The 25,213-nt window shown below is 46.5% G+C and overlaps 1 protein-coding gene across 1 annotated transcript in view; it reads right to left on the bottom strand.

Moving 5' to 3' along the window:
- Nucleotides 1-19,394, bottom strand: part of LOC119226341 (zinc finger protein 609-like) — a 58,372-nt gene extending 38,978 nt beyond the window's left edge. The window contains 2 exon segments of the mRNA XM_062561849.1: nucleotides 1,764-2,686; nucleotides 18,930-19,394. Coding sequence (XP_062417833.1) covers nucleotides 1,764-2,558 — 795 coding nt within the window. The 5' untranslated portion in view covers nucleotides 2,559-2,686; nucleotides 18,930-19,394.
- Nucleotides 19,395-25,213: the final 5,819 nt, after the last annotated feature.

Here is a 25,213-nt window from a genome sequence, read left to right as displayed (position 1 = left end):
TATTGTTTTGTTTGTTGTTTTAGGCCATGCTCACCCTGAAATCTATGACCTTGAACTAAAATAAATACCCCAAAACGAGAAAGCGGCGGCCTTGGTCTTTGTCTTAATTACGGGATTACTTAACTACTTGTATGCTACTTCCGGCTCCCCTAGGCCGGGCGTAACAGTGGCATAAAGTCTTTTTGGGAGGTATGCGCTTGGTAAGCTATAGAACTCTTTAAAACATTGCCTCCAGTTAGTCTGTTCTTCACTACTCAGCTTTCTCACAACGTCTAATCTTTTCTTCACTTTGGCTTTTGCCAGTTGCAAGATTATAGAGCTCGGGTTTGTCTTCTGAGCCTGATTGATGTCAACACCATCCTTGGAAACCATCCTTCACACACCCTCCCTTTTCCTCGTGTGATTCAACATGTCGAGTTCAACAAACTGCCTTAAAAAAGCCCAAACAACCTAGGATGTACAAATATATTTATACACACACATGTGTTTGTTTTTTAGAAAAATAGCAAACCACACAGCCTAAGTGGTTGTTAGCAGCGATATCATCTCCTCCTCCTTAATCGCATTTTCAAGGATACCTTTCACCGGCTCGATATTTAACAAAAAACAAGTCCGACTTAAAAACAAAAATCGCCAAAAGCACTTTCATTCCAAACACATCGTCACCACAAAGACTTCCCTGAAATCCCTGTTCACAGCAGAGCCCGAGGAGACTGCTCCAGCTCGCCTTCGTGAGTGGGTGTCCTGGATTTAAGGAATCAAACAGGCTTCCTCGCCGCCCATCCCCCACGCCACTTTCAGAGCAGCAGGAAGAACGAGCGAGGCGTGCTTTGCACCGGCTCCCTCCCCCACTCTCTCTCTCACACACACACACACACACACACACACACACTCACTCTGCTCCAACAGGCATCGCCGGGGCTTGTGGGATTAAGAATGGAACACGATGACAGACAAAAACAGTCCTCAGCGCCTCCCTGCACCGCCGTCTTTTACCCTGCCGGAGCATGGAGAAGGCCGCCATGGAGGCACACAATGGGCACGGCGACGGGCCCGACTCCGAGGAGCGGGCGGCCGCGGCTACACCGATCCTCGCATTGTTCTTCCCCCCGAAGATTATGTCAGTGGGGAAACCGTGTAGGGAATAAAAATAATAATAAAGTGGAACGAGATGTGACATTAATGTCTCGATTAGACGTCCATCTGTCATGTTCTCGTCTGACTTCAGTACAGCGTGCTCGTGTGCGGTGCGTTACAAGCTGGGAGTCTTTCATTTTTCTTTTTTTTTTTTATAACGGCAGACATATTGACACCACGACGGCGCCTCCTGTTAATCAAGACTCCGTTCCCGTCGCTGGTCTCACCACGTGGTAACAAAAGAGGGGGGGGGGAAACCGCAGTGAACCTTTCATTTATTTTATTTTTTTACGCATCACACAGCTTCAGGGAGCCGAGTGCCTCTCTGAGCCCGCTGTCGACGGCGGGCCCGAAGCGGGTTGCCGTCATCGCGTGTGAACCCCCCCCCCCCCCCCCTTCCGCGGCGGCGGTTTCAACCGATGAAAGACGGCGTTGTTTAACAGAAGCGGCTCCACTCTTCAGCAAAGCTAGCTAGCATAGCAACATCGAGAGTTGGTCGTTAAGAGCCGTGACAATGAAATAATAAACCAATTACTGGAATAATTACATTTTTTCCTGCACAGTGAAAAACAAATCCACGCAGCATCAGAAGGAGAAAGATTTTTTTTTTTTTTTTAAAAGCTTACCTTTTCATTTTTCACCTTCTTTAGCGTCTTGCATTCGCTATTACCATTCTCCACCTCCTCTGGTTCAGTTTTTGCTGTCAATGCCGCTACTATCCCCACAGGTTCAAGTGCAATATTCCCCATTTGATTGGTGTCCGCCAAGTCGGCGGCCTGCGCGTTCTCAAAGGAAGAAGCACTGCGGCTATTCCCCAGGGCCCCTTGGGCTTGAGACACAACGTCCTTCTCGCCGGCGGCCATCGCCACCACCTGGCCCCCGTCCGCTTTGTCCTTCTTGCTTTTACCGCCAGCCCCTTCTTTCTCCTTTTTACTGCTTGACACGCCTCTGGAGGCCTTGCCCCCCTTCTCCACGTTTTTCCCGGGGATGGAGTTGTTCCCGGCTGCTGCTGCTGCTGCTGCCGCCGCCGCCGCCGCTGCCATCGCCGCAGCCGCCGCGCCCGTCGGCTCGCCTTGAGTCCGAGCAGCAGTTTCCTTCTTTCCCCCCTCCCCGGCCGAAGCCTTGCTCCCATTGTCTTTAGAGTTCTTGCTGCGCTTGTATTTGGATTTGCTCTCCTTGCCTTGCGCTCCGGACACCGGACTAACGAACCTGATGTTGTCGGGCAACGCTGCCACTGCGCTGGGCGGTGCTGCCATGTTGTCTTTGGTGCCAGACATCTCAAGCTTGTCCTTCTCCAAGTCCGCGTCGAGGTCAATGATCAGATTTCCAACACCGATATCCCACTCATCCCCGCTGTCGTAAGTGTCCACCGCATTCGAGTCCACACCTTTCCCGCCTGCAGTGCCACCACTTAGGGACATTTTAGTGCCAACGGCCCAGGATTGCCTCAGTGAGGTCCGACGCCCTCTCAGACGGTTGGGACTCGGGGGCTGGGGTTAGAGGATCCTCACGGTCTACTCGTTCCGGTTCCATTTGACCACATTTTGCTCTGTAGAAGAGAGAGAAAAAAAAAGGATTTATACATTTGCCTGATCACACTCGCATGCAAACCACAACCTCAGAACGGGGAGCATTTCATCAAAAGAAACAATACCACAGTCTAATTATTTTTAGGATGTTTACGGCGCAGAACCACTATGGTTCACTACTAATACCCGCTGGTGTGACCGCACTGCGCCGAAAAAACCCTCTCCACCACAACCACTGCCCAGTCGCCATGGCAACCGTGGGAAACGCAGCCCAAGTCCTGCTTTGACAGCCGCTGTGGCCCTCCCCCCCCCCTCTGTTTCGGAGCGACTGGCTCTCCTTTCACGGGGCGCTGCTGATAGTGTCACCGCTGATAAATAAGGAGTAGCTGGCCACACACGGCCCCACATGGTTTATCGAGCCGTGCCTTTTCAACCCGAGCACACTATGCTAATCTTGCATTAGCAGAGGAGCTTAAAGACATGAATGAAACCACTGTGTGGCTCGGGAGAACATCGGTTGGTTGTATTTGCTTACATAATATAGCCCAAAAAAAAAAAAAAAAGGTCGCCATGTTTCATATCAGCAAATTAGTTCCAGGGCCGATCACTTATGCAGATCAACGTGGATACAAAAACCTGGTCTACAAAATTAATTTAAGAATTCGGAAATATCTTCACAATTCAGATCATCGAGTGACTAAAAAAATCTCTTTAACACCCCTTTGATTTGCGTTTTAGTCGTACGCAACATTAAAATGAGGAAAGGGATTACTATTGTATAGCTTATTGAGTTGCCCTTGTGAATATCACGTGCTATATAAATACAGTTAGCTTTGGCAGCTACATCAGTGCCGTGACCGCTTCAATTACTCACCTACTGCTGAGCCAAGAGGTTCTAACCATTTAAAAAACACTGCAACCAATGCTGTTCAGAATAGTGCAGAGTTGTGCAAGTAGAAATGAGGGCAATTCTGAAAATGTAACTTGTTGGTTGTGCAGTATAAGTGCTGTAATGACATGTTTTTTAAATGGTTTCCTGTACAAATAAACAATCACTGAGCCACCGTTTATTTTCATTCCTTCTCTTGGTGGAACTCGGTTACAAGGCACACCGACTCACCGAGAGAAGCGTTTTACACTATGAATAAAGACCGTTGCATGGAAAGGAAGCTGTTGATACTCCGGTACTGCTGGTGTTGATAGTGCTACCAAGAAAGACTATTTTCAAAATAAATAAAAAAAAGAACCCCTACCCCCCCACCCCCCTCCCTCCCTCCCTTCGATTCCCGGAGCTCCCTGCATGTTGGCAAGTAATTAAAAGTCACTTCTGCATTCGTCCTCTCCTCCCCGTGCGATCAAGAACATGAAGGATGAGGAGGAAGGAGCACAAAAGACTGTGGAGTGGCGGTTGGGGTGACGAGTTCAATACGTCCTCAAACACGCTGCATTCACTTCTCTCTGCGCTTTGTAAAAGCACAAAGCTCGGCTGGAAGGATCCGGGAGAACTGATGCACATAAGCTCTGGTTTCTCACTAGCAGCCGCGCCGTGTCTGCTTTGCATTTTGGATCTTAAGTTCTGAATCCTTAATCTTCTAGCGGATGTCTGGGTTTAATTGGGAAGCTGAATAGCAACTGGTTTTTAGAAAAATCATACTTAATTAAGAGAACACGCCGAGGAGAAGTAAGTGAACCGAGGGGCGGATTGATGAAACACGAGAAACAAGCCAAACTCTTTGAGGTATTGATGGTTCAACTTTTAAAGCAAGCGGAGCTTTTTCAAATTAATTTAAAAAAAAAAAAAGAACAACAGCAGCAAACCAAACCGCGAAATTGTGACAAATCCACCGCACACCGTCGGACTTACAGCTCGCAGCAAATACAGCACGTCTTGATGGGCCCATCAAGTCAAATCCTGAAGCTTCCCAGACAACTATAACTGCCTCCAACAACCATCGGTGCGTTTTCCGCTTCATTACTGTTGGAAGTACAGTTAAATGAATCACTCTTTGAAAAAAAAAAAAAAAAAAATAGGAGGAGGAGGAAATTGCGCCCATCTGTCCAGCTGTGACCCTGCATACCGGACCGGCCCAGCTGCATCTTCCTCGGGGAGCGAGGACACGTGAAGTTCATCCACCGCAACAGTACGGACGTCGCTGCGGCCTTTCATTTTAATTTTTTGTTCCTCTCCCTTCTAAAAAAAAAAATGTCCGTCATTTTTGCACCGCCTCACTCAGCTCTCCTTACAGCGGCGGGTCAAAATGGCAGCTGGGTGACGCAACGCCGCGAGGGCTCGCTTTGATTCGGCTAAGGGGGCCCAATCGGTGTCACCCGGCGAGGAGCTGACTGAGGTAAACGCTGTCGAGCGGTCGTTTGAACAGATGCCCAACCCCCCCCCCCCCCCCCCCCCAAAAAAAAACCAACAGTCAGTGGCAGGGTTTTCTGTCCCCGGTTGACTGGGTAAACAGCGGTGAGGCCTAATTTGTCCGACACTTCCACAAAGGAGAGGTTGTAACTCTATCGGCGGTTGACCTACTGTACTGCCCTTAGTGGGAATGTGCAGCGAGAGACCTTTTGAAGAAGAAAAAAGAGAAAAGTCCCCGCAGAGGAAATGTCCCAGCGAGTGGTCCGTTGAGCAAAAGGCACGACGCGGTGCTGTGCTGCTCCCACAGTGCTTGTCCTTTCTTTCTCGTTTCTTTTTTTTTTTTTTTTTTTTTCACGGATACAGTTTCATTCAGCGATCCATCACAGTGAGGCCGCATAAGCTGCAGTGGAAGTGCAGAAAAAAAAAGAGCGGGGAGAAGCGATTCATTTCTGGTCGATTTGCTGTGGAACACAACTGAATCTGACCTGGCGTAATGGAGGTTGTTTTGTTTTTTTTAATGCTTGTGAATTTAAGGAACACCATCTGTGTGTGAAAACAGAAAGTAGACTATGGAGGTGTCTATATAACATAAAATACTAAAAACATCCACATTTGTGTGCAGCCAATTTACTTTATTTAGTTTTTATTTATTTTTAATACATACATATTGCCTCTTTCAAGCCCGGTGTGTAGAAGGAATGTACAGTTTGAATTCCCCAGATAGAAAAGGTATGAATGAGAAGTGCCTCCAAATTTGGCATGTGCCGACATGAGGATTTCACAGTGCGATCATCTGGGCCAGAACAATTCTCCGTACGTGATCACATCACTATGACTAAAGGAAGATGAAGATTTTTATTTAAACGTAGAAACTATACTGATGGAAATCACCGTTTCTGGGGAAATACAGATGTGAACAATGCTTTGGTCACAATGAATGTGTGTTACCGGCATGTCACCGGAGCCTCTTTTCACCCTTGTTCTTGCTAAAATGCACAACGCCCAGCTATGACATGTTGTATATATATATATATATATTTTTTTTTTTTTTATTGGAGGCACGCGGTCACAATGTTTAATGTCTCATCTCGGCTCCCATTACTAAAAAAAAAAAACCTCATTAAGGGCTGAAAGAATCCTCACCCAAGTTGCTTTAAATGGTCGGGGGGGGGTTTGTCCTATATCACAAAAAGGAGGTTTTAACACCGCCAGAGATCTCAGCCACATGCCCTGCATAGCTGTGGCTGCGCGCAACCCAACGTGCGCCGACTGGTCCAAACGCCGAGGCGCACACAGGAGCTCCGAGGTCGGGCCAACACCCCGATGATGATTACTAAAACAATAAACCCAACGGCAAAAGCAAAGCGATGGTTTGTTTATGTAATGTCAGCTTCGTGAAGTGGGAGTGTTAACGTTTTTAGTCTTCGTTATAGAACCAAATGAGCCCCTTTTAATGTAACGTATTGTTGAGTGAATATTTGAGGGTAGAAAGAAAAAGTGATTGTTGTTTGATTAAAACCCATTTTCCAACTTCCTGAGAAATTATTTGGAACAACCTAACTGGCCACATAACACAATAATGAGAACAACGAGATCCGTACGTGTGCCAACAATGTTGTTTTTGTGAGGGTGGATAGAAACTTAAACTAAGTTGACACCATGGGTCATTTAAAAAAAAAAAAAAAAAAAAAAGGCAGGTCCCGTCCACGCAGCCCCGTGCTAACCTCTGTGTAATTGGATTGCGAGCTTGAGCCAATCACCAAAATAGCATCGTACCGACCCAATTGAGGGAATCAGGAGTCAGCCGGGGTCTTTACTGGTAAAGATGAACCCCGAGCAATAATATATTCAATAGGAATAATACATATAGAAATGTGATGTACATCTGCACAATAATATATCAAACTATGTTTTGTTTTTTTTGCATTTCCACAAAACCTGCTACATTGTATAGTTACCAATACAGTAATAGCATAAAGCCCAGCCCTACTTTAGAGCAAATTATAATGTTATACTCATGCTAAATTAGAACTTGAATGAGGTCACTTTTGTAACATTCCCAGTATTCTTGGTAAAAAAAAGGTCTGTTTTTTTTATTCCTGACTGCAGCTGTATGACTCCAACGCAGAGCAACCGAACAAGTGTGAAATATGCAGATTGTTCTCTGGCTGATTAGGTTTTAACGTCCAGACTCAAAAGGAAGAAGCTCTCGCGGCACAAAATGCATCAGTCTCAAGGACATTAAACATTACTGCGGTGACGTATCGCTCCGTCTTCTGAATGCAGTGGGGGACTCATCCGCAGCAGTTATCGGTACCCAGCATGCTTTGTGCGCTCGCGGTTTACAACAACTCTCCGCTCGTCAAACTCGACCTGCTAACCAGGCGGAGGCGGCTTCCCGCGCCGCTTCACAAGAGTGTCGGGATTTATGACTATTTCACGGCTGCTACGTTGTGTGACATTAAACGCCCGCAGCGAGAGCAGCTCTGCTGACAATTAAAATGAGCGATGGCAGATAAGAGTGAGAGGCATCACAGCGCGGGCTTCTTGTACTGCTCCCCCGTGTCTGAGCAAGCATCTCACATAGTTGTCAAAGAGCAAGATTTAAGCAAGAGCTCTGTTTTTAGAAGAAACTGGGGGAAAAAAAAAAAGACAGCTCGCTATGAACATAGGAGAAATAGTTATGGTTGGAAGCCCTGCTCACCCGTAGTCCTCTCCATTCAGAGGTAATGTGGATGTGAACCTTCTGCTGGGGGAGCCACTGCAACGTTAAGTTGATTTTGACTAACAGCAATGAAAAATACTGAAAGTCTGCCACTGACAAAACAGCACCAAGAAGGACGTTATGTCCAAAACAAAGCTGAATTGATGTGCCCATATATTCTATTGTCACTAATAACACAAACATGGACGTCGGTCCAAACGCGATGATGTATCGAAATATCTCATTTCCGGAATTTAACAGCATTCACACTGCATATCACTCTGCAGTCGACCACCAATACGGATTGTTTTTTTTTGTCCCTATAATATGCTCCAGCGACGCCGCGAAAGAGTCTGAATGTGGTATCACCGCGGCGTGGCGATGAGCCGTAATCCCGTCGCATTGACTCACTTCAGAGGGAACAAAGACCTCTGTTGCTTCATGTAAGGCGGATCTTTGTGCTTATCTACTTTCACCGATGCAATCCAACGGTTCAGCGAGGCCAAAGATTATTTTATTATTACGCAGGGGAATCAGGGAGATGAATGGTTCGGGTGACACACTAGTAGTGACTCAGTTTGAATAGGAAAAAAAAAAAAAAAAATCAAATGAAGTCTTAGTAGGTATGCAAAATAGAAAAAGACGCAGACTGGGACGTGCATAAATGAAGGAAATGTGTGGGCTGGAGGATGCTGACATCTTGAAGTGAAATGTTTAATAGTGGTGATCGGAGATAACTGCCAACAAATAAAAATGAATCAAGTCTTTCATGCACTCTGATTATTTTCGTACACTTCACCTAATGTTTTCCAGATGAACTGGAAAAGCAATAAATTACGTGGTAATTACAGATCAACAGGCCGACTAATATTAACATCTTTTATTTGCGAGGTAAACCTCCTTCAGAATCAGCACTTCACTAGAATCCCAGCCGTGTTTCTATCCAAACAGCTCACGCTCACTTTGTTCTGGCATTTCATCTTTTGATATCGCTATCAAAGACTTGCTCTCAGGGTTGAAAGTGGCTGGCGGTTGAAGTCGGCGCTGCGTGAGCAGCAATCGCAGGGAGCCAAATAGCGATTTGGGAAGTGAGCGAACACGTGGTTCTGATGAATCGACGGTTAATTAAGTGCATCTATCGACGCCGCGCGGTTGAAACGCTCGCCTCGGCGAGTGACCTCATCCTCTTTGACGGCAGATACAAAGTTTAAAAAAAAAGGCTCACAGCTGTGTGTTTTCTGGGAAATACTATTAGAAATAACTCAACTCCAGCACAGTGTAAACATAATCCCCTGCACCTTTGTTATGGGAAGGCAACCCAAAACAGATCTACACAACGCTTCAGACGCCATCATTCTGTCCAGCCTAAAAACGTAAGCCGTTACATCGGGAGCGGACGTGAAAAAAAAAATCGAAATCGTGTGCAGCGGATGCTCAGCCCGCCGAGGAAGGAGAGGCCCGGACCGTGAAAAGCTCGACGAGGTGCCGGAGTTTATTCATTTTCTGCTTCAGAAACGAGAGAAGCTCCATTGACACGCTGCGCACTCCGAGGGCATTTGAGACGTGGCAGAAGAGCGTCTCGGACGGTCGACCAGAGGGCCGCCGAGGCGATCAACAGACGCGCCTCCTAAGCCCCGCCCACTTCCCTCTTTTGTGCAACTGGTTTCCGTCGACCGTCCTTTCCTGGTCTGGTTTTTAGATGTACCAGACGCGCAATGGAGTAAAACGTTCAGACCAAGTGGAAATACGCCGCTATGCAACCAGTCACTTGAAGATGAGGACGCAAAGGAAGGCAAAGTATACGAGTCCCGCTGGCGTGAATACGATCCTAAAGCAACATGGTACCTGGCTTTCGACACAAGTGATAGAAACTATATACACACGCATTTTCATATTGGTTGGCTGTACATTCCACGGTATCACATGATATCAAAGAAGGACACAACGCCGGTGAAATGGCAGGCTTTATTTTTGGGACAGGTGTTCTGATTCGAGGTGACTTGACTGCTAAGTGTCTGCTGTGGTATTAATAAGTCCGTTAAAAGACTTTCATTTTCATCTTTTTAGTCAACATTTGAACTTCTTGCTTGGATTGACTATTTGAGGCAACGTCATACAGTCCAATTATGTCCTGTTCAAATTCATTAAATAGTTACTTTAACAAAATAAATGAAGTAACTTTTAATGTGCGCACCTTACATTTATCAGTGATAAAAGTTTGGGATTAGATTAGTAGACATAATTAACTTAATACTTCACCTCTTCAGGAACTCAATACTAATAACCTTTTCTCTTCTTCTCTGGCCCTGAACCGTTTGAGACAAACCGGGCAGACTCCGGGTCATCTGGCGGTGTGTTCGGGGACTTTCCATTTAATCAGACCCGGGAACGAGCGGCGATGTCGGGAGCCGGGGTCATCAGTCAGCTCGACGGGCTCGTTCTCATTAAGGGGGGGATAAATCAGCGCGACTGCACATCCGGTTAAAAACAGAACTATTAACGCAAAGCGCTTCCTTTTTCACTCTTCCGATTCAGCAGAAAGTGATTTAGCACCAGCTAACGCAAACACCTTATTAAAGAGGGGTCCATATTATCCATCAATTTGACAAAAAGAGCACTTGCATGGTCATTTTACCGCAGTGGGGGATCAAAGATGAAAAAAAAAAAGATTCACAAGTACCATTTGAAAAACAAATAGGCAAAAAGTTGTATTTTTTCAAATGGACAGATGGATGACTGATATAGTGCCACGTTTTTTTTTTTCTTCATCTAGATGCTAAATTAAGGTCCACTGGGTACACGGAGGAAATCGGCGTGTGATGCATTGTCCCAGCGAGCAATTTACAGCCCAGCACTTTGCAGCCATTTGCCCAACACCCCCCTGAACATGGTGTTTGTCTAAGGTTTGCTCAGGGTGGCACGTGTGTTTCACCGTCCACAAGAGAACGTAGCATGGTGCACATAAAAAAAGGAAGGAAACACATTTGGTCGGATATATACAAATAGATGCCCCCTATGCGTGGGAATAGCTTCAGGTGGGGGCGTGCTCGTACTCGCGACAGACGCCGCCGCAAACTGGGCCTCGTTCCAACCCGTCGATCCGTCGGCCTTTCACGCCTCGTTCCAAAACGTAAACACAAAGAGAAGTTTGAATAAATGTGTCGGGTGTCTGCGGAGATACTCCTCCGTCTCATTTGTCAGTCAGCGAGAGGTGAGAGAGGGATCAGGCCCAAGGCTAAAAGAGCAGACAACCCCTTGTCCAACACAGCTGGCTGTGTGTCAGTAACAGAAAAAGATCAATTGTTGTTTGGAAGACGCGCATTCCTGCAGAGTCGGCACGCCAGGCCCGGATTCCAGCGAGTTGTCAGCGGAAATAACCATCTGCAGGCAGGACACAAGTCACACAAGTCGCTGCGCTCCATCCACACACGACCCGTTGAACCAGCTCAATGCACGCCGGTTTCCTGAAATGACGGCCGCTGCTGAGCAACCGCTGTACCAGGGAGGGTTGGGGTGTTGCCATGTGAATGTCTAACGAGGGGGGAGGTGGGGGCATAACGTACAACCATTAACCTCTCATAACCGCCAGCCTCTCCTCCAGCAGCTGCTCAACGAACAAAATCAATGCGGCAGTGATAGGCTCGAGTGTCCCGTCCTCCAACCTCGACAGCTATCGGGAACCAGCACCCATTCGAGGTTGGGGGGGGGCAACCCGATCTACGATTGATCAGAATCGCTGCAAGTTTTTGACAGCGGCGAATCAATGGACTCCCAGTTATTCTCTTACTACTGCACGTCTTTTTCTGCACGCGGCGCGGCCTTCAACGGGAGCCTCCTCCCTCCCTCCCTCCCTCCCTCCGTCCTGCAGCTGACGGCCGGCTCATAAAAAACGCAAAAGTCGGCAGTAACACCCGACAGCGAGTGCTGACACTTGCGTCCGCACTCAATCAAAATGCTTGGACACGTTGGCCAGGCGGGGGGGGCGGCATGTTGCATTTCATTTCACCTCATATCAGAGGTTGGAGCCAGCTCCTCCAACTCCATTAGTGCACACGTGCTAGTTGGTGCTTGCTTAGCCTCCTCTTGGCTCACATTATCCACAAAGCAAACCAGTCTTGTACTCCTGGAACCGCTCTGCCGCTGTAAACATCCACCACGCTGATAACAGCGTTCCGTTTAAACACGTTTGTCCCCCCCCCTCCCCGTGACGGGTCAGCCATTAAAACGACACGGTCACATGACTACCCGCCTCGTTCGGCGCCCGGTGAACCCACGCTTGCTTGCGTTTTCCCCGGACTGTAAATAATCTTTACTTCCTTCAGTTAACCATCTACCCCTCTGCCTGTCAGCTTTCCTTTTCCCCCGACCATCGTCAATCTTCTTTTATGGCGCCTGGCTGCGAATTAAAATGCAAAGCAAACAGGTGGCCGTCAGGACCCCCCCCCCCGCCACACACGTCCAACCACCTTTGAAGTGGGTGGGTAATCAATACGTTCTTTGACAGATAACAGCACGCGGCTAGAAAGGCCCGATTTCTGCTTCTCAGCGGCGCCGAGCCACATAAACATTCACAGCGCGGCGAATCGCAATATTTCCCTTTACTGCTAATAACACTAAAGCCGAATTTATGCTCCTGCGGGCAACTCGTCCCGCGGCAGAGTCCTGCGGCGCGGGGAACTGATTTACAGCTCAGATGCTGATGGTCGCGGCCCAGCCACCTCACGGGGGGACAGAAGTGCATTTATGACACACTCAAAGTAATTGGAGTTCACCTCCATTTATTGCGTTTGTTAGAAGAAGGATCGCCGTTAGAGGAAGAAGAGAAGAAGAGGTCTTCTGGAAAATGGCGTTTGTATAAAATTGCTGAAGAGGCGAATCATGGCTTTTTTTTTCTCCCTGCTCCCATGTTTTGCTCAATCCCCCACAGTAACAGAAATATGAAAAACACACACACACACACACAAAAGCTTTTTCAATTACAATTCATGCGGCCTCCATGAAGCCTCATGTGTAAGCCCCAACGTCGCTGCCCAGACTGAAGAAAAGCATCGCAGCTCTAAAACTGATTGACTGATTTCAGAACTCTTGAGATTGACACGTTCAAGTGTGATCTTTCTATTGATTTTCCTTCAGAGGACGACACATTTTCTGTCCGGTTCAATCAGGTGCCATAACCTTGTCAGATTAACTGAGAAAATGAACAGGAACAGATAATGGAGACGCTGGAGGCCTGACGGAATCAGTGGTTCATTAACACTCAACATCCCTTTTTTACTTTCCTAAAGTCAGAAATTATCTATCTATCTATTTCCAACAAACCCCAGCAACACATTTGTCATTAGAATTTCAGGGCAGAGGAATGAATGTTTATTAGTTACCAAAGACCCGCAACCAGACAACACAAAATGGTCGCCACTGGTCCAAATCTGGTTGCTTAGGGCAACCGTGACTGTCAAACCTTGATTGCTTTAGAATGCTACTGGATTTAATGAGGATTTCTATAAAGCGCTAACTCAACCGGTAAACAATATGAGCTCAAAACACATCCAGCACTAGTGGATCTAGTGCTGTTCCAAGCTATTGAACAAATTAAAATGTATTGCCTCATAAACAATGCCCATGATATTTATATGTTCTGGAGAATGAAACAAATGTTCGCCTGTAATTCCAGTGAATTTCTTATCCAAGCTAAGTAATAAAAAAAAAAAAACACTTCAGTGCTCCATAAAGGGAAACTGCTTTGATGGGAATGTGTTTCCAACTAGGAGTAGTTAAAGCATGTTTGTTACCATGCGCGGCCTCGGGCAGCGAGGTGAAGCAGGACAGTAGATCTCCGTTAGCCATAAACCGCACAGCTCCTCCATGTAGCACTGACGTTGGTATTTAAGTTGCACTCGATCGTACGTTTCCGCTTTAGGCTGTCCCCCCCCCCTCCTCCTCCTCTTCCTCTTCTTCTTCTTTTGCTCGTCGGCATCACAAGCGGTGTGCTGGCGCGTCGCTCGGGAGAGGCGGCGGATTCTCTTTGATGGCACGGGTTGCGCAGCCCCTGATTAAAGGCAACGGGGACGGTGCCTGAGAACCACCCACTGCCAGCGCTGCCGAGCATTGATGGCGCTCGGAGGAATGCCCGCGCCGCACGTCCTTAGAGTCGTCGTTTTAAAAGGCCGCCGACGTCAGGGCTTAAAGTGGCCCGGGGAGGACGCCACGCTGAACTGCTTCCTGTCTGCAGGTTCTTCACGTGTCGCGCGACTTGTAAACATCACAGCAGCTTCACGTCATCGTTGTTGTTGTTGTTGTTGTTTCTACACCGGTGTACTAATCAGGGGTGTGTAACTTCAAGCGAAAAAGATCACCAGTGTCGGGAACAAGTGGGAGCGAGAGTGATTAATGAGGTCATGTGGCTTGCGAGTAGATGAATAAAAAAAAATAAAGAAAAAAAAAAACGCCACTGGGAGAGACGACAGCTCGGTTTGCTGCGGCGGCGCGAGAACGAAAACGCAAACCTGTCGGCACGAGTTTCGGATCGACTCAGAACGCAGAGTTCAAACAAAAAGGGAAAAGAGACATTTCTGCAGCACACAAAAGCTGACAATATCTTTATAGCTGGGAGGATGGGGGGGGGCGGTGTGTGTGGAGGGGGGGGGGTGTAACCTGGGCTCGCGTCCCAGGAAAAGATGGATCACCCTTCTTTGGCAAAGCAGCCGCTGTGCAACAAGCGTTCCATGTGTGCTCTTTTTGTCTGTAATTGGTATTTGGAAAGTGAGAAATCCACTCAGTGCTGTGAAGCCTGGTTGGATATTCTTTAACCCGCGACACGACTTGGTCAAATGACACATTCAGACTTTACAATTAGTACACACGGCCATTGCAGACGCAAACGTTGAATCCAACCCACGAGCTGCACTGTGCTCAGACGTTTGAAGAGGAAATAAAAAACAGCAACAAGCGGATTATTCCTCAGGAGGGAACAGAGCTGTCGTTTAGCTGCCATTTCTTAAATATTTCTCGGGTGTCTGTTGAGCAGCGATGTTGGCGGCACGCTGCATATGAACCTCGGAATTTCGTTCCTGCTGGCAAAGAGGAGATGATCGAGCACTACTCAAACCTTCCTCCAGAAAATGGTTCTACAATAAACAATGTGGAGCACGCTTCCAAAAAAAAAAAAAAACGACATAAAAAGCTTCAATGCAAGTCTAAAACTTGTGTTTACAGGGCTGATTTCCAGGCAAACCCACTCTGGGCCAAGTGTGCCAGGTTGCAAGAGAAAGGACATTTGGAATTCTAAATAGATCCTCCATAAATGGCTCACGACGTAAAAGTAAGCCAAGTCTTGCATTGGATTCTTCACCACAAAAAAAAAGCATTTTCAAAATACCTGCCGATTAACTTGAGTCCTATTGATTTATTGTTGTAACTCAAGTTTTTAGACAAATGTTAGCCTAACAAGATTCATGCAGTATTTTCTCTTTTGAAATTCCTTATGTTACATTCCGTTGAAAGACATAACCACATTGAGAAGAAATGTACAAGGACTCCCCCCAGGTCAGGTCAGCGTGATGATGTTCTTCTGCAGACTCTCAAGGGGTTTGGCCTTGAGGGCCTCCGACCGGCGCTTAAAACAAGCCCACCCCCACCCAACCAATCACATCTTCAAATAAATCTCAACCTTGGGGGAAAACACTGGATAATGATTTAACCTAGAAAAAGGCGCTACAGTGCCTAATGACACTCGCCACATTATGAGGCTTAATATGGACTCGCCTCTGCACTGAAGGGCATTAAGAAGCGCGTTCGCCCTCTCATTTAGCGCGCATTACCAACCGAGCTTATGAGCGCATGTGGGGGTCTGCGGGCCCCCCCCCCAAACTGAATGGCTTCTCTTTAGGTGCTTTCGAAGGTGCTTCAAAGCTTTTAAAGTACCAGCTACCTTTAAGGATATGGGCTGAATCAGCTGCTGAGAGGCCATGAGGTGACGGGAGCCTCACAAAGCCAACATAATCCCCTTGTCCCGGGCTAATCTGACACCCTGGACCTCTAAACAAACACTGTTAAATTATCTTCCTCCACGCCGTTTCTTTGATATTCATAATAAAGTGGATTTGGAACAGATTTTTAAAAAAAATTAAAGGGTGAAAGGCTCAGTCGAAACGAGCACTGAACTTGCACTGTTTTTGGCAGATCCATGAGACTAAATGCTTCCTTTCAGTAAACACCAGTAGCTCAGTTATCAGAAAAATCAAACTGGATGGATGAGGAAATAGTTGTTTCCTCCGGTGGCATTGCTCTCGTGTACAAACCCGGCTCTAATCCAAGCGTTGGGCCAACTCACACATCTCCGACATCTATAAAATGTCATGTTATTGTGCGCAGCTTAAGCGTCTTAAATTTCCCTTCCACTTCACAACTGATGGCTCTGTCAGATTCTCCGAAACCTGTGTGGAGTGCAACAACAAAGCTCTTAACACCCTTTGCGTTGGTTAAAACAAATTACTGCTAAAAAAGGGGGGGGTTTTCGAATGGAGAATAACCACTTTTGAAAAGATAGTCAAATGGATTTGGATCAACTCTGTGCCTCACAGTGAGCCGCTACTCAAGCTTCCTTGCAGAAAACACAGGGTATAAACGCGTTCTCTGAAGAAGGGTTAGGATTATGAACAGGACCAGTGCACAATTTATTATTTTATCAGCTACAAAATTTCAGATTCGGTTGAAACCATACACAAACGCAATGGGAAAATGTCTTGCCATGACAGTGTTTTATTACCACCGCTTATATTGATTTTCTTTGTAACGAGTACACAAGAAGGGTAAGTAATTATAGGCCGCGACGTGAAAGAAACGCCCTTAAAATGTGTAAAATCAATACAAAAAAAAAAGGGTCCGTAATGAATCAGTGCTGACCGAACACTATCCTGGGCTAAGTCCTTTAAGCCCTGAATCATTTATAGGCACAGCGGACATATTACAGTGGCTTCAGTAAAAGGTGAACTTCTCCAGGCCCCCTGGAACAGGATCGCCTTTAGCGGCGGGTGCAGTAAAATGGTGATGCTGAAGCACTATTAGCGAGACCAACACAATTCATTTAGTCGTACAGTGCCTGTACTTCCTGTATGAGACATGAAATCAACAACCACCACCACGTCTGGAGACAGTGGCTGCCACAGAATAACAAGGCTCTGCGACAAAGCATTCAGAGATGCCGAACTACCGGTCTGCTGCGAGCTAACCGGATGCTAAACTAAGAAATGCGGCGGGTTTATTGCATGACAAAGGGGGATTAGCGGTACAATACTGCGATTGTGTTGAGGAGGGTTACTATCTCCCACTAAGAGTTTGTAAAGGCTTTCCTTTATCAGCGACTCCAGCTCAGATATTACCACACCCTGACGACTACGCCGGCCAAACGGATGTTTAAAAATGAACCGCGGCATTGGGCAGAAATGTTCAAGGCCCTCAATGAACACGTTACAGGTTTCACTGCCATATATTCAAAGTTGCGTCAACAAAAAGGCATTGAAGGTAGGGGGATTTGACACTTTCGCAACTAGCTTATTGAACAAAGAAACCACCCATTACACTGAATACACATCTTATGAACGCCCTCACCTACCTACCTACTGAATTAGCACATCCGTAGTTGGGTATCACATCCAAATAGTATCGGATCCTTCAGGCAACGGGACTCCCCGGGAAGCTATTGAGCGATGTGTGGCCCCAGATAAGGCTGGCCAATGTATTAAATAAAGCAGAATCAACGGGCATTTTCACCCTCTGTCCAATACGGCCCAACGATTTAGTGATGCCAGATTAAGGTGGAAACTTATTCCAGAACTGCTTGACGCCTGTCCCATCATTTCATTTGGCTCGATTCTTCCACGTGCTCATAGCTTGACGCTGCGAGTGCCAGTAATGTCATATTTGGGTTTTTACCATTATGAAGGCTGTTTTGGGGGAGTGGGTTCGCAGGGAGGCCTGAAAGAACGGGCAGTTGGATTTCCAATTCGTTGGCTAAAGCTAGTTCTGCCAGCTCCTTTCATTGGAGACGAGTAAACACTGGGATGGTTTACGGAGTTGCCTTGTGAGAACTTCAAAGTTGCACTAGCAGAAACATAAATAACACGTGAACAACCATGTCCCATTCGATTAGCTTTTGGCACTTGCGGGTTGGGAACAATGATAAATATAACTTGCACTTTAGACCAGATCTCAGTTTTGTTCCGTGCGTACTTGCCTTTTTGCATATAAAAGACTAACTTAAGACAAATTCTGCTTTGTCTAAAATGCAACTGATTTGATGACAGGGGTCCTTCTGTTTACTAGTAAAATCCATAGAGTGCTATGGTGAAATTCTGCCAGAATATTCCATTAAAAACAAAATATTACCATTATGGCTTTGATTGAAGTAATGTGGAGATGAAGGGTAGCAAATGTATGAAGACCACAATCCACCATTTTAATGGAATCTTGTCGCCCCCCCCCTTGTGTCATAAGTGAAAGGAGCGGTTGTAACAGTGGAATCAGCAGCAGGAAATTAAACGTGAGGAGCAAATAATCTCATTTCACACATATTCTCACATGCTGTTGAAAAAAAAATAAACCTCTCATTTCTGCTTTATCTTAAGATCTCACCCCCCCCAACGGATGCCCGGTGCCCCCACAGCACTAGTGGAATCCGCCGCTTTCACTCAGTCACAACTCGTGTTTCTCCATTAACGGTGGAACCCGTTTTTATAGCGACGCGCAGCCGTTACGAACCGACGTCGCTGCCCCCCCCCCCGGGGGTTGACGCCGAAGCGAAGCGGCGGCGAAGCGGCGTCGAGCTGCCGCGGTACGCGGGGGCCGTGACGTCACTCGGCTAGCAGTCCCACACGCTCGTACGTTGGTTGAACTTCAACGCGCTAACGTGGCTAACTTAGCTCGCGGGAGAGGGGGGGGGGGGGGGGGGGGGGGGGGGGGCAACGAGCTAATCTGACGCTAGCTGGCACAGTGAAACAATGAGCTCAGAGTGCAGTCGGGCTTTGGCTAGCTCTCCTGCTGCTGCACGCCGTGTCGGCTGCTGCTAGCCTGCCTGCTTTGCACGCGAGGCTAACGTTAAATGGCTAACGACTCGTAGCACTATCAACAATGAGAGAGAGAGGAGGGGGGGGGGAGAGAAGAAGGGGGAAAAAAAGGAAAGAAAGAAATGTTAGTAACTTACCGACTTAGCTAGCCACTCCTATTCCAAACCCTGGTCTGTCCATGGTGGCGTTCACTCCATTAAAAAAAAGGATCAAATCAGAGTGTGGATTTGAATAAAAACCTCTAGAGAAATCTGAAGCGGCAGAAACCAGTGGCAGCGCACTCCCCGAGACATCCAACACGAGCGAGGAGGGGAGGCCAGCGATTCACTGGACTTCTGCCATCACACTTGGAGATACCGTCCTCATCGAAAACAACCCGAGTCCGGAGGGCATTTTTTCCCCCGTTTTTTTTTTATTTTACCGGTCCCGTCTCAAGCCCGATACAAGTCCAGTCTCCCCCTACGCGACCTTCTTTGTCGATTAATCCCACAGAGAACGGTTTACCATCCAGGTTAATTCCTCCGTATTCGCCGTTCGTGGATGAGTGCCGTGGTGGTTCTTCGTGTGGGAACTGATACAATGTAGCCAACCAGCGGCAGCGGGGGCGGGGGGTAAATCCAGGAGGCGGAGCTCCGGGTCGGATTGAACTGTCACCGCACTCCTCGGAGCACCGGGGCTTTAAAGACGTGGAGCTGGATCGGCCCCTTTCGGAATGGACTGGGTTTTGACGTTGTTTTGTTGTCAGGAATCAGGAATCAGGAAACGTTTATTGCCATAATATGTTGTACATACATGGAAATTGAGAGAAGTAACCACCAGCTAGTTCGACTGCAGCGGTGCAGGAAGTACCACTCAGATCCTTTGTTGATGTGAAGGTACAAATGCCCTGGCTAAATATACTCCATTCCAAGTAAAAGTATTGTATTGAAAATGCCACGTCAGGAGATTGCAAAGGTATTTTCAGGCAAAGGTATGCCAAATAGATCCTTTCAAAGTGAACAAATCTGTTTCTTTTACTAACGAAAATATTGTAGTTCATCAGCGTAGGTGACAGTGTATACTGAGTGGTGTTTCCACATATTATAAAAGCATGTAATTTATGAAAAAGGAACAATAAAACTTTAGAAAGTACACAATTTACCTCTGAAATGCTTTGTATTAAAAGGCAGAACCGCACAGGAAGTATGTGCAACTTTATTGAGTAAAATAAATAAATTAGATTATATACAAACAGTGTTGGATTCCTGATTGTTTACCTAGTAAAACCTCTAATACCACACTGTACAAAAAGGTCCTGCTTTGAATATATCTCTTAATAAAACGTATAAGCAGGAATGAGTAAAGGAATTGTTTAAAAGATACTAAATGAAAAAAAGCAGGATAAACATCAGCCGAAGGGATTTGTCGAAACCTGGTGAGACCCTAACATTAGTAGCCATTCGTGTAACTGATGAAGCCAGAATAGAGGATTAAAAAACTTGTAAATAAAAACTCATAAAAGGTATTTTACAGCTTAGAAACCAGATATAAATGGTGTGTTAGTAGCAAGCGATTTGATTGTGGCAGTCATTTATAAACCCTTAATGAAAGATAATCTTTTACATGATGAATTCTGTTTAGAGACTGAATTTAATCCTGAACACACTGAAGGAAACGTTCTTTGATGATACCATCTGTAAATAATTGCTGGTTTCCCTTGCGTCAAAACCGCATCAAATTTGCATCTTGTTTAATGTCAACACACTTAAAACTACGATTCCACAAAAAGAAAACAACGCTGAGGTTAAAAAATTGATCCTCACACTTCAGGGCAAATTGAACACGTTGGCCCTGCGACTAGATCAGCTGTGTTCTAATCCCCCCTGAACTGAGAATATCTCTGCATAACAAAATAAAATCACAAAATCTTCACAACAACTAGACCCGTTCATTTATGTTGGGATTCCGACTCAGCGGATAACCTTTCATGTTTACCAGCTTCAAACACCGCCGAGGCTTTAAGTCGTTGTCTCTCACAGCGCTGGTTTCCCAGGCAACAAGAATATGATAATGTTGCCTTTGACATGACAGAAGGAATCATCTCGCTAGCAAACAGAGACAACAGGCACAGGGAGGGCTGGATGGGGGGAGGGGGGGGGCTGAATTAATGGACTCATTTTCACACAGAGGGGGGAAACGCAGCAGCAGCAGCAGCAGCAGCAGCAGCTCACCATCCTCCATCCATCCTCCATCTTCCTCCACTACCGCCAATGCATTCCTGCTGGCAGGCACACTCATGCCTTCCCCCAGGGAGCCGCCAGGCTCCATTGGAAAGCTAAATAACAGTCGGAGGCAAGTGGGTACTGGAGGGGACAGATTTCTGATGACAACTGCCCTTCAATCCTGAGGCTCCATAACCCCAAAGTGCTCTCGTTACCGAGCGTTGCACCAACTTGACGAAAAAAAAAAAGAAAAAAGGTAAAATGAACAAGCTGTGCGGACGCCATGTGTTTTCCATTAGTGAAAAAAAGGGGCTAATCAGCCAGCCATGTGGAATCACAGAGGGGCGGGCTTGATTCCTCTGATCATCTTTCCATTACTCTATAAAAGAAGCCGTAAAGCCCTGAAAACCATTTTAAAGGGACGCACTCCGTGGCACATGTTTGGATCCCAGATCTGCGTGGACTGACAGCACCGCAGCACGTTGGCCAACGGCGGTAACACATACTGTAGAGCGACGTGACACAATGTAAAATAAACTGAATCAAATTATTCCAGCAGCATTAACAGCTTTCGCATATATAGCAAAATCTTTTCACCATGACTCAGTTTATTTCCATCCTGCCAAAGCGTGAGATGTTCCTTCTGCTTACATCTGCTGGTGTTTTCTAGAGCCAAGTCTTTAGGGATCCATCAGTCAGCCCGTCGGTCCACTGGCCCGCCAACCTCCGTCCGGACTGTAATGTCTCACTATTGTATGGGTTGCCCTGACATTTTGTATAGACGTGCATGGTCCCCAGAGGATCACTCCTGATTCACTTCACTCGCCCATTGCTTCTTGTGTTTTGAGTGAACTACCCAATTGTTCGCCATGAAATTTGGTGCAGCCATTCATTATCCCCAGTGGATGTTCCTTAATTACTCAGGTGATCCCTCGACTTTTCTTCAACACCAAGATTTGATTGCTTCATTTTTTTGTGTGTGAAATGCATCGACTCTTTGATTTGACGGAGGGCCATGCAATTTGGTATATTGTATTAACTTCATTAGGTTCATGATAAAATAGCTGCAAAATGACATTCCCATTGTCTTCAGTTGTACTTTATGTGTGTTAATTAGCAACTGTTTCCATGCTACAGTGCTAACTTAAGATGCTGAGCATGGTAAACATGGTCCTTCATTAACATCAGGGGCCATCCAACATGTTATCTGAGCGATGCAAGACAAAGTAATTCATGCCACACGAGACAATGGCACTATTGAAGAACTATTGAGTGTCCATTATATTGGAAGAGAAAGAGCGAACGAGGGGCTGACAGCCATAGTCCCTGATAGTCCCGATATTCAGATGGAGATGGAGAGGAGTCGTACGTTGGTTTCTTTTCCCCCTCCGGGTCTTTTTATTGAATGGTAATAGCCGTGCAAACACCAGCGACGGTCTTCTACCATTAGTGCTTAATGGATGAGAGTCATGCAGACAACAACATGCATTAAGCCAGGCAGAAATAATTCTTGGCGAACATGAGATCGACCGAGGGCAGAGAATTAATCAACAATGAACACTAATGTCAATAAACTAATGCTGGATACATTTTGCTGAGGATATTTTTCAAATCTGCTTCCTAGAGGACTTTTTAGACAAGTATGTGATTTGAATATCGCAGAAAAAATGGGGATTAACTATTGACTATTAAAAAAATCCACAAATGTGTCTTTTAACTCGATGAGTGCCCCCGGGTTCAAGTATGAAAGCAATGCCATTTCTCCCTCTTATTTGCGACAAAACTAAGAATTTGACCCAATTATCTAAACAGAAATGGTTCTGAAGTCACGAAGCATTGAAGCTTAGCATGTCTAGAATTAAATATTATAGACAGCATGGTGAGCATATGGTATTTGTTACCGAACAATATTTCTTTTGTTGTCGCTCTACACTTTTATTTTGTTAGATATACATATCAGTGGAATCCTTATATTTGAACAGGCAGGAGAATAACAATGCGCCGTGTAAGCCTGCGGCAAAAGCAGCTCTGCAGTTATTGTTGATCATATAGCAATATGCTAATAGTTAATCCAGAGTAATCATGTTATGTATCTGTTACAGTGCCTGCTCCTAAGAAAACAGAGCACTGGAAGGGACTATTTTACATATTCAAGAGACTAAAGCTTGACAAATCACTGTGTTCAGAGATTTAGCCCTCGTGACAAGTGGCGCCCTAGAAGACAGACAATCATGTGTGTTCGAAAGCCCGGAGCAGCAACGGCGATGTCCTGGTGGGGTTTGGGGGGGGGGGGGGGGGGGGGGGCCTCTTCTGTGGCCGTGCATTAATATGAACACACCCCGGTCTCTTTAGTTTGGTGGTGCTCCCTGTGGGAAACAAATGGGGTCATTATTGTAAATGTACCCAGCTACATTATGTGTTGTCAAAGGCACCGGGGCTCATTCAGCGAGGTCGAAAGGTCATGAATTAAATTGATCACTTATCGGTGGATCTTTAGAAAACGGCAGCAAGGGAAAGCCATTTGTGATGGGAAATCCATTTTTAATTGAATTTATGCATCTGCTCGCCCGTTCAGGCCCCACAATAATTTTGTAAAGCAGCCTGCGCGGATATTGGCGCAACAGAGATCTCCCTTTGATCATCGTCGTGTTTTCAACTCATTGGAGACACACGGACCTTCGCTGGTGCCCACACCTCAAGGGCGAACAGGAGTCACAGAAGACACAGTTCGCGTCTTGGATCCCTCTTCTGCGTTCAAACGTTCCCTGTGCCTCCCCTCCTTCAGACGGGGGCCCCACCTTGTGCGTCGGGACTAACCGAAGTCGACGAGCCATGACACTCTGGAGACGGCACAAAGGCCTTCTGCTCCATTTGGCTACTCTGCGAAGACGAGCCGCTACACACAGGCCACTATCGATATGAGTCACAGAGGACCGCGGACGGGCCCGTACAGTCTGACATTTCTTAAAATGCCAGCGCTCGGCGTTGCCCGCTTCCCGTCCTCGCGCTAAGCTAAGCTAAGCTAGCGTTTCCACAAACTGTTCTTTCTGAATTGATCCACAATTTCCCCAAAGAGCTTGACATCACTTCCTGTCGCACCGCGAGTGAGTAACACGTTGACATGTTGTTGAGCTGCCGAGGCGGCAAGTAACCACGGAAATGATATCAATGCAGCAGATCCTGCTGTCAAATTATCTTTAATTAGCCGCACATTGACAAGATGCTCTTCCTAAATGTGTCCTTTTGTACACCCACTCTGGCTCGACAGGCAGCGCTCTGTGACACATCCCTGAGACGGACGAGCCACAAGCTGTTCCCAGGTCGTATTGTTCCCGCAGCCTGCCCGCCACCTCTTCTAAAGTGCTCCGAAGCCTAATTCCTCTTCCAGGCCTGTGGGGATGGGGGGATGGGACCCCGCGCCCTCAGTCCAATCAGTCTCTCAGCAAGCACACAAAGGTCCTGCTGCTTCTACAACAGGAATCTTGGCTTGATGGCGGGGAAGGCATACTGCTGGACTGGAGTCAATTGCACTTGGTTTCAATCAGGAGATTCGGCTGGGCGACCTTTTCAGCCAAAACGATGAATAAATACATAACCGTTTTATGTCTAATTTAATTTAAAACATTGGCCAGCCAGATGAAAGTCGGATTGATTTTAGATGGCGTTGCCATTGGTGCTCAAAATTAGATTCCGCGCTGGGTGTAACATTCCTTCATCTACTCTGATTCGTCTCCCCCCCCCCACCCCCCACATCTCCACTAGCATCATTAAGAGGGCTAAGGCACACTGATAGAACATTGAAGCACCACAGACAGCAAGTTGCTCTTATTTAAACAACGGGTTTGACCTCTTGAGCTTATTAGCTTATTTGCTATTTGGCGATTGGTAGGTCTCTCATACAGTATGTTAGCTTAGCACAATGTCTGGAACCAGGGGAAATCGACCAGCTAATTTTTGATGTACACTTGGAAAATGTGTGTACAGTGTTTCCCCAACTCTTACGTTAGAGGGGGCGACCTAAAGCGGTTAAGGGGAAATACTGTTGAGTAAATAGTAGGGGGGCTAACATTGACCCTTGTGGGACACCTTATTCCAACTTTATTTCATGCGGTTGTACCAAAACACCCTGAACTCTACGTGATTTCTCACCAGGTGTAAACTGAATCAATCAAAAGGAGGAAGTGCTCTCAACGGTAACTAACAAACGATTCACTATTCAC

Source organism: Pungitius pungitius, chromosome 4 (genome assembly GCF_949316345.1).
Source record: "Pungitius pungitius chromosome 4, fPunPun2.1, whole genome shotgun sequence".
Taxonomy (NCBI): domain Eukaryota; kingdom Metazoa; phylum Chordata; class Actinopteri; order Perciformes; family Gasterosteidae; genus Pungitius; species Pungitius pungitius.
This window is presented reverse-complemented; position numbering and strand designations above follow the sequence as displayed.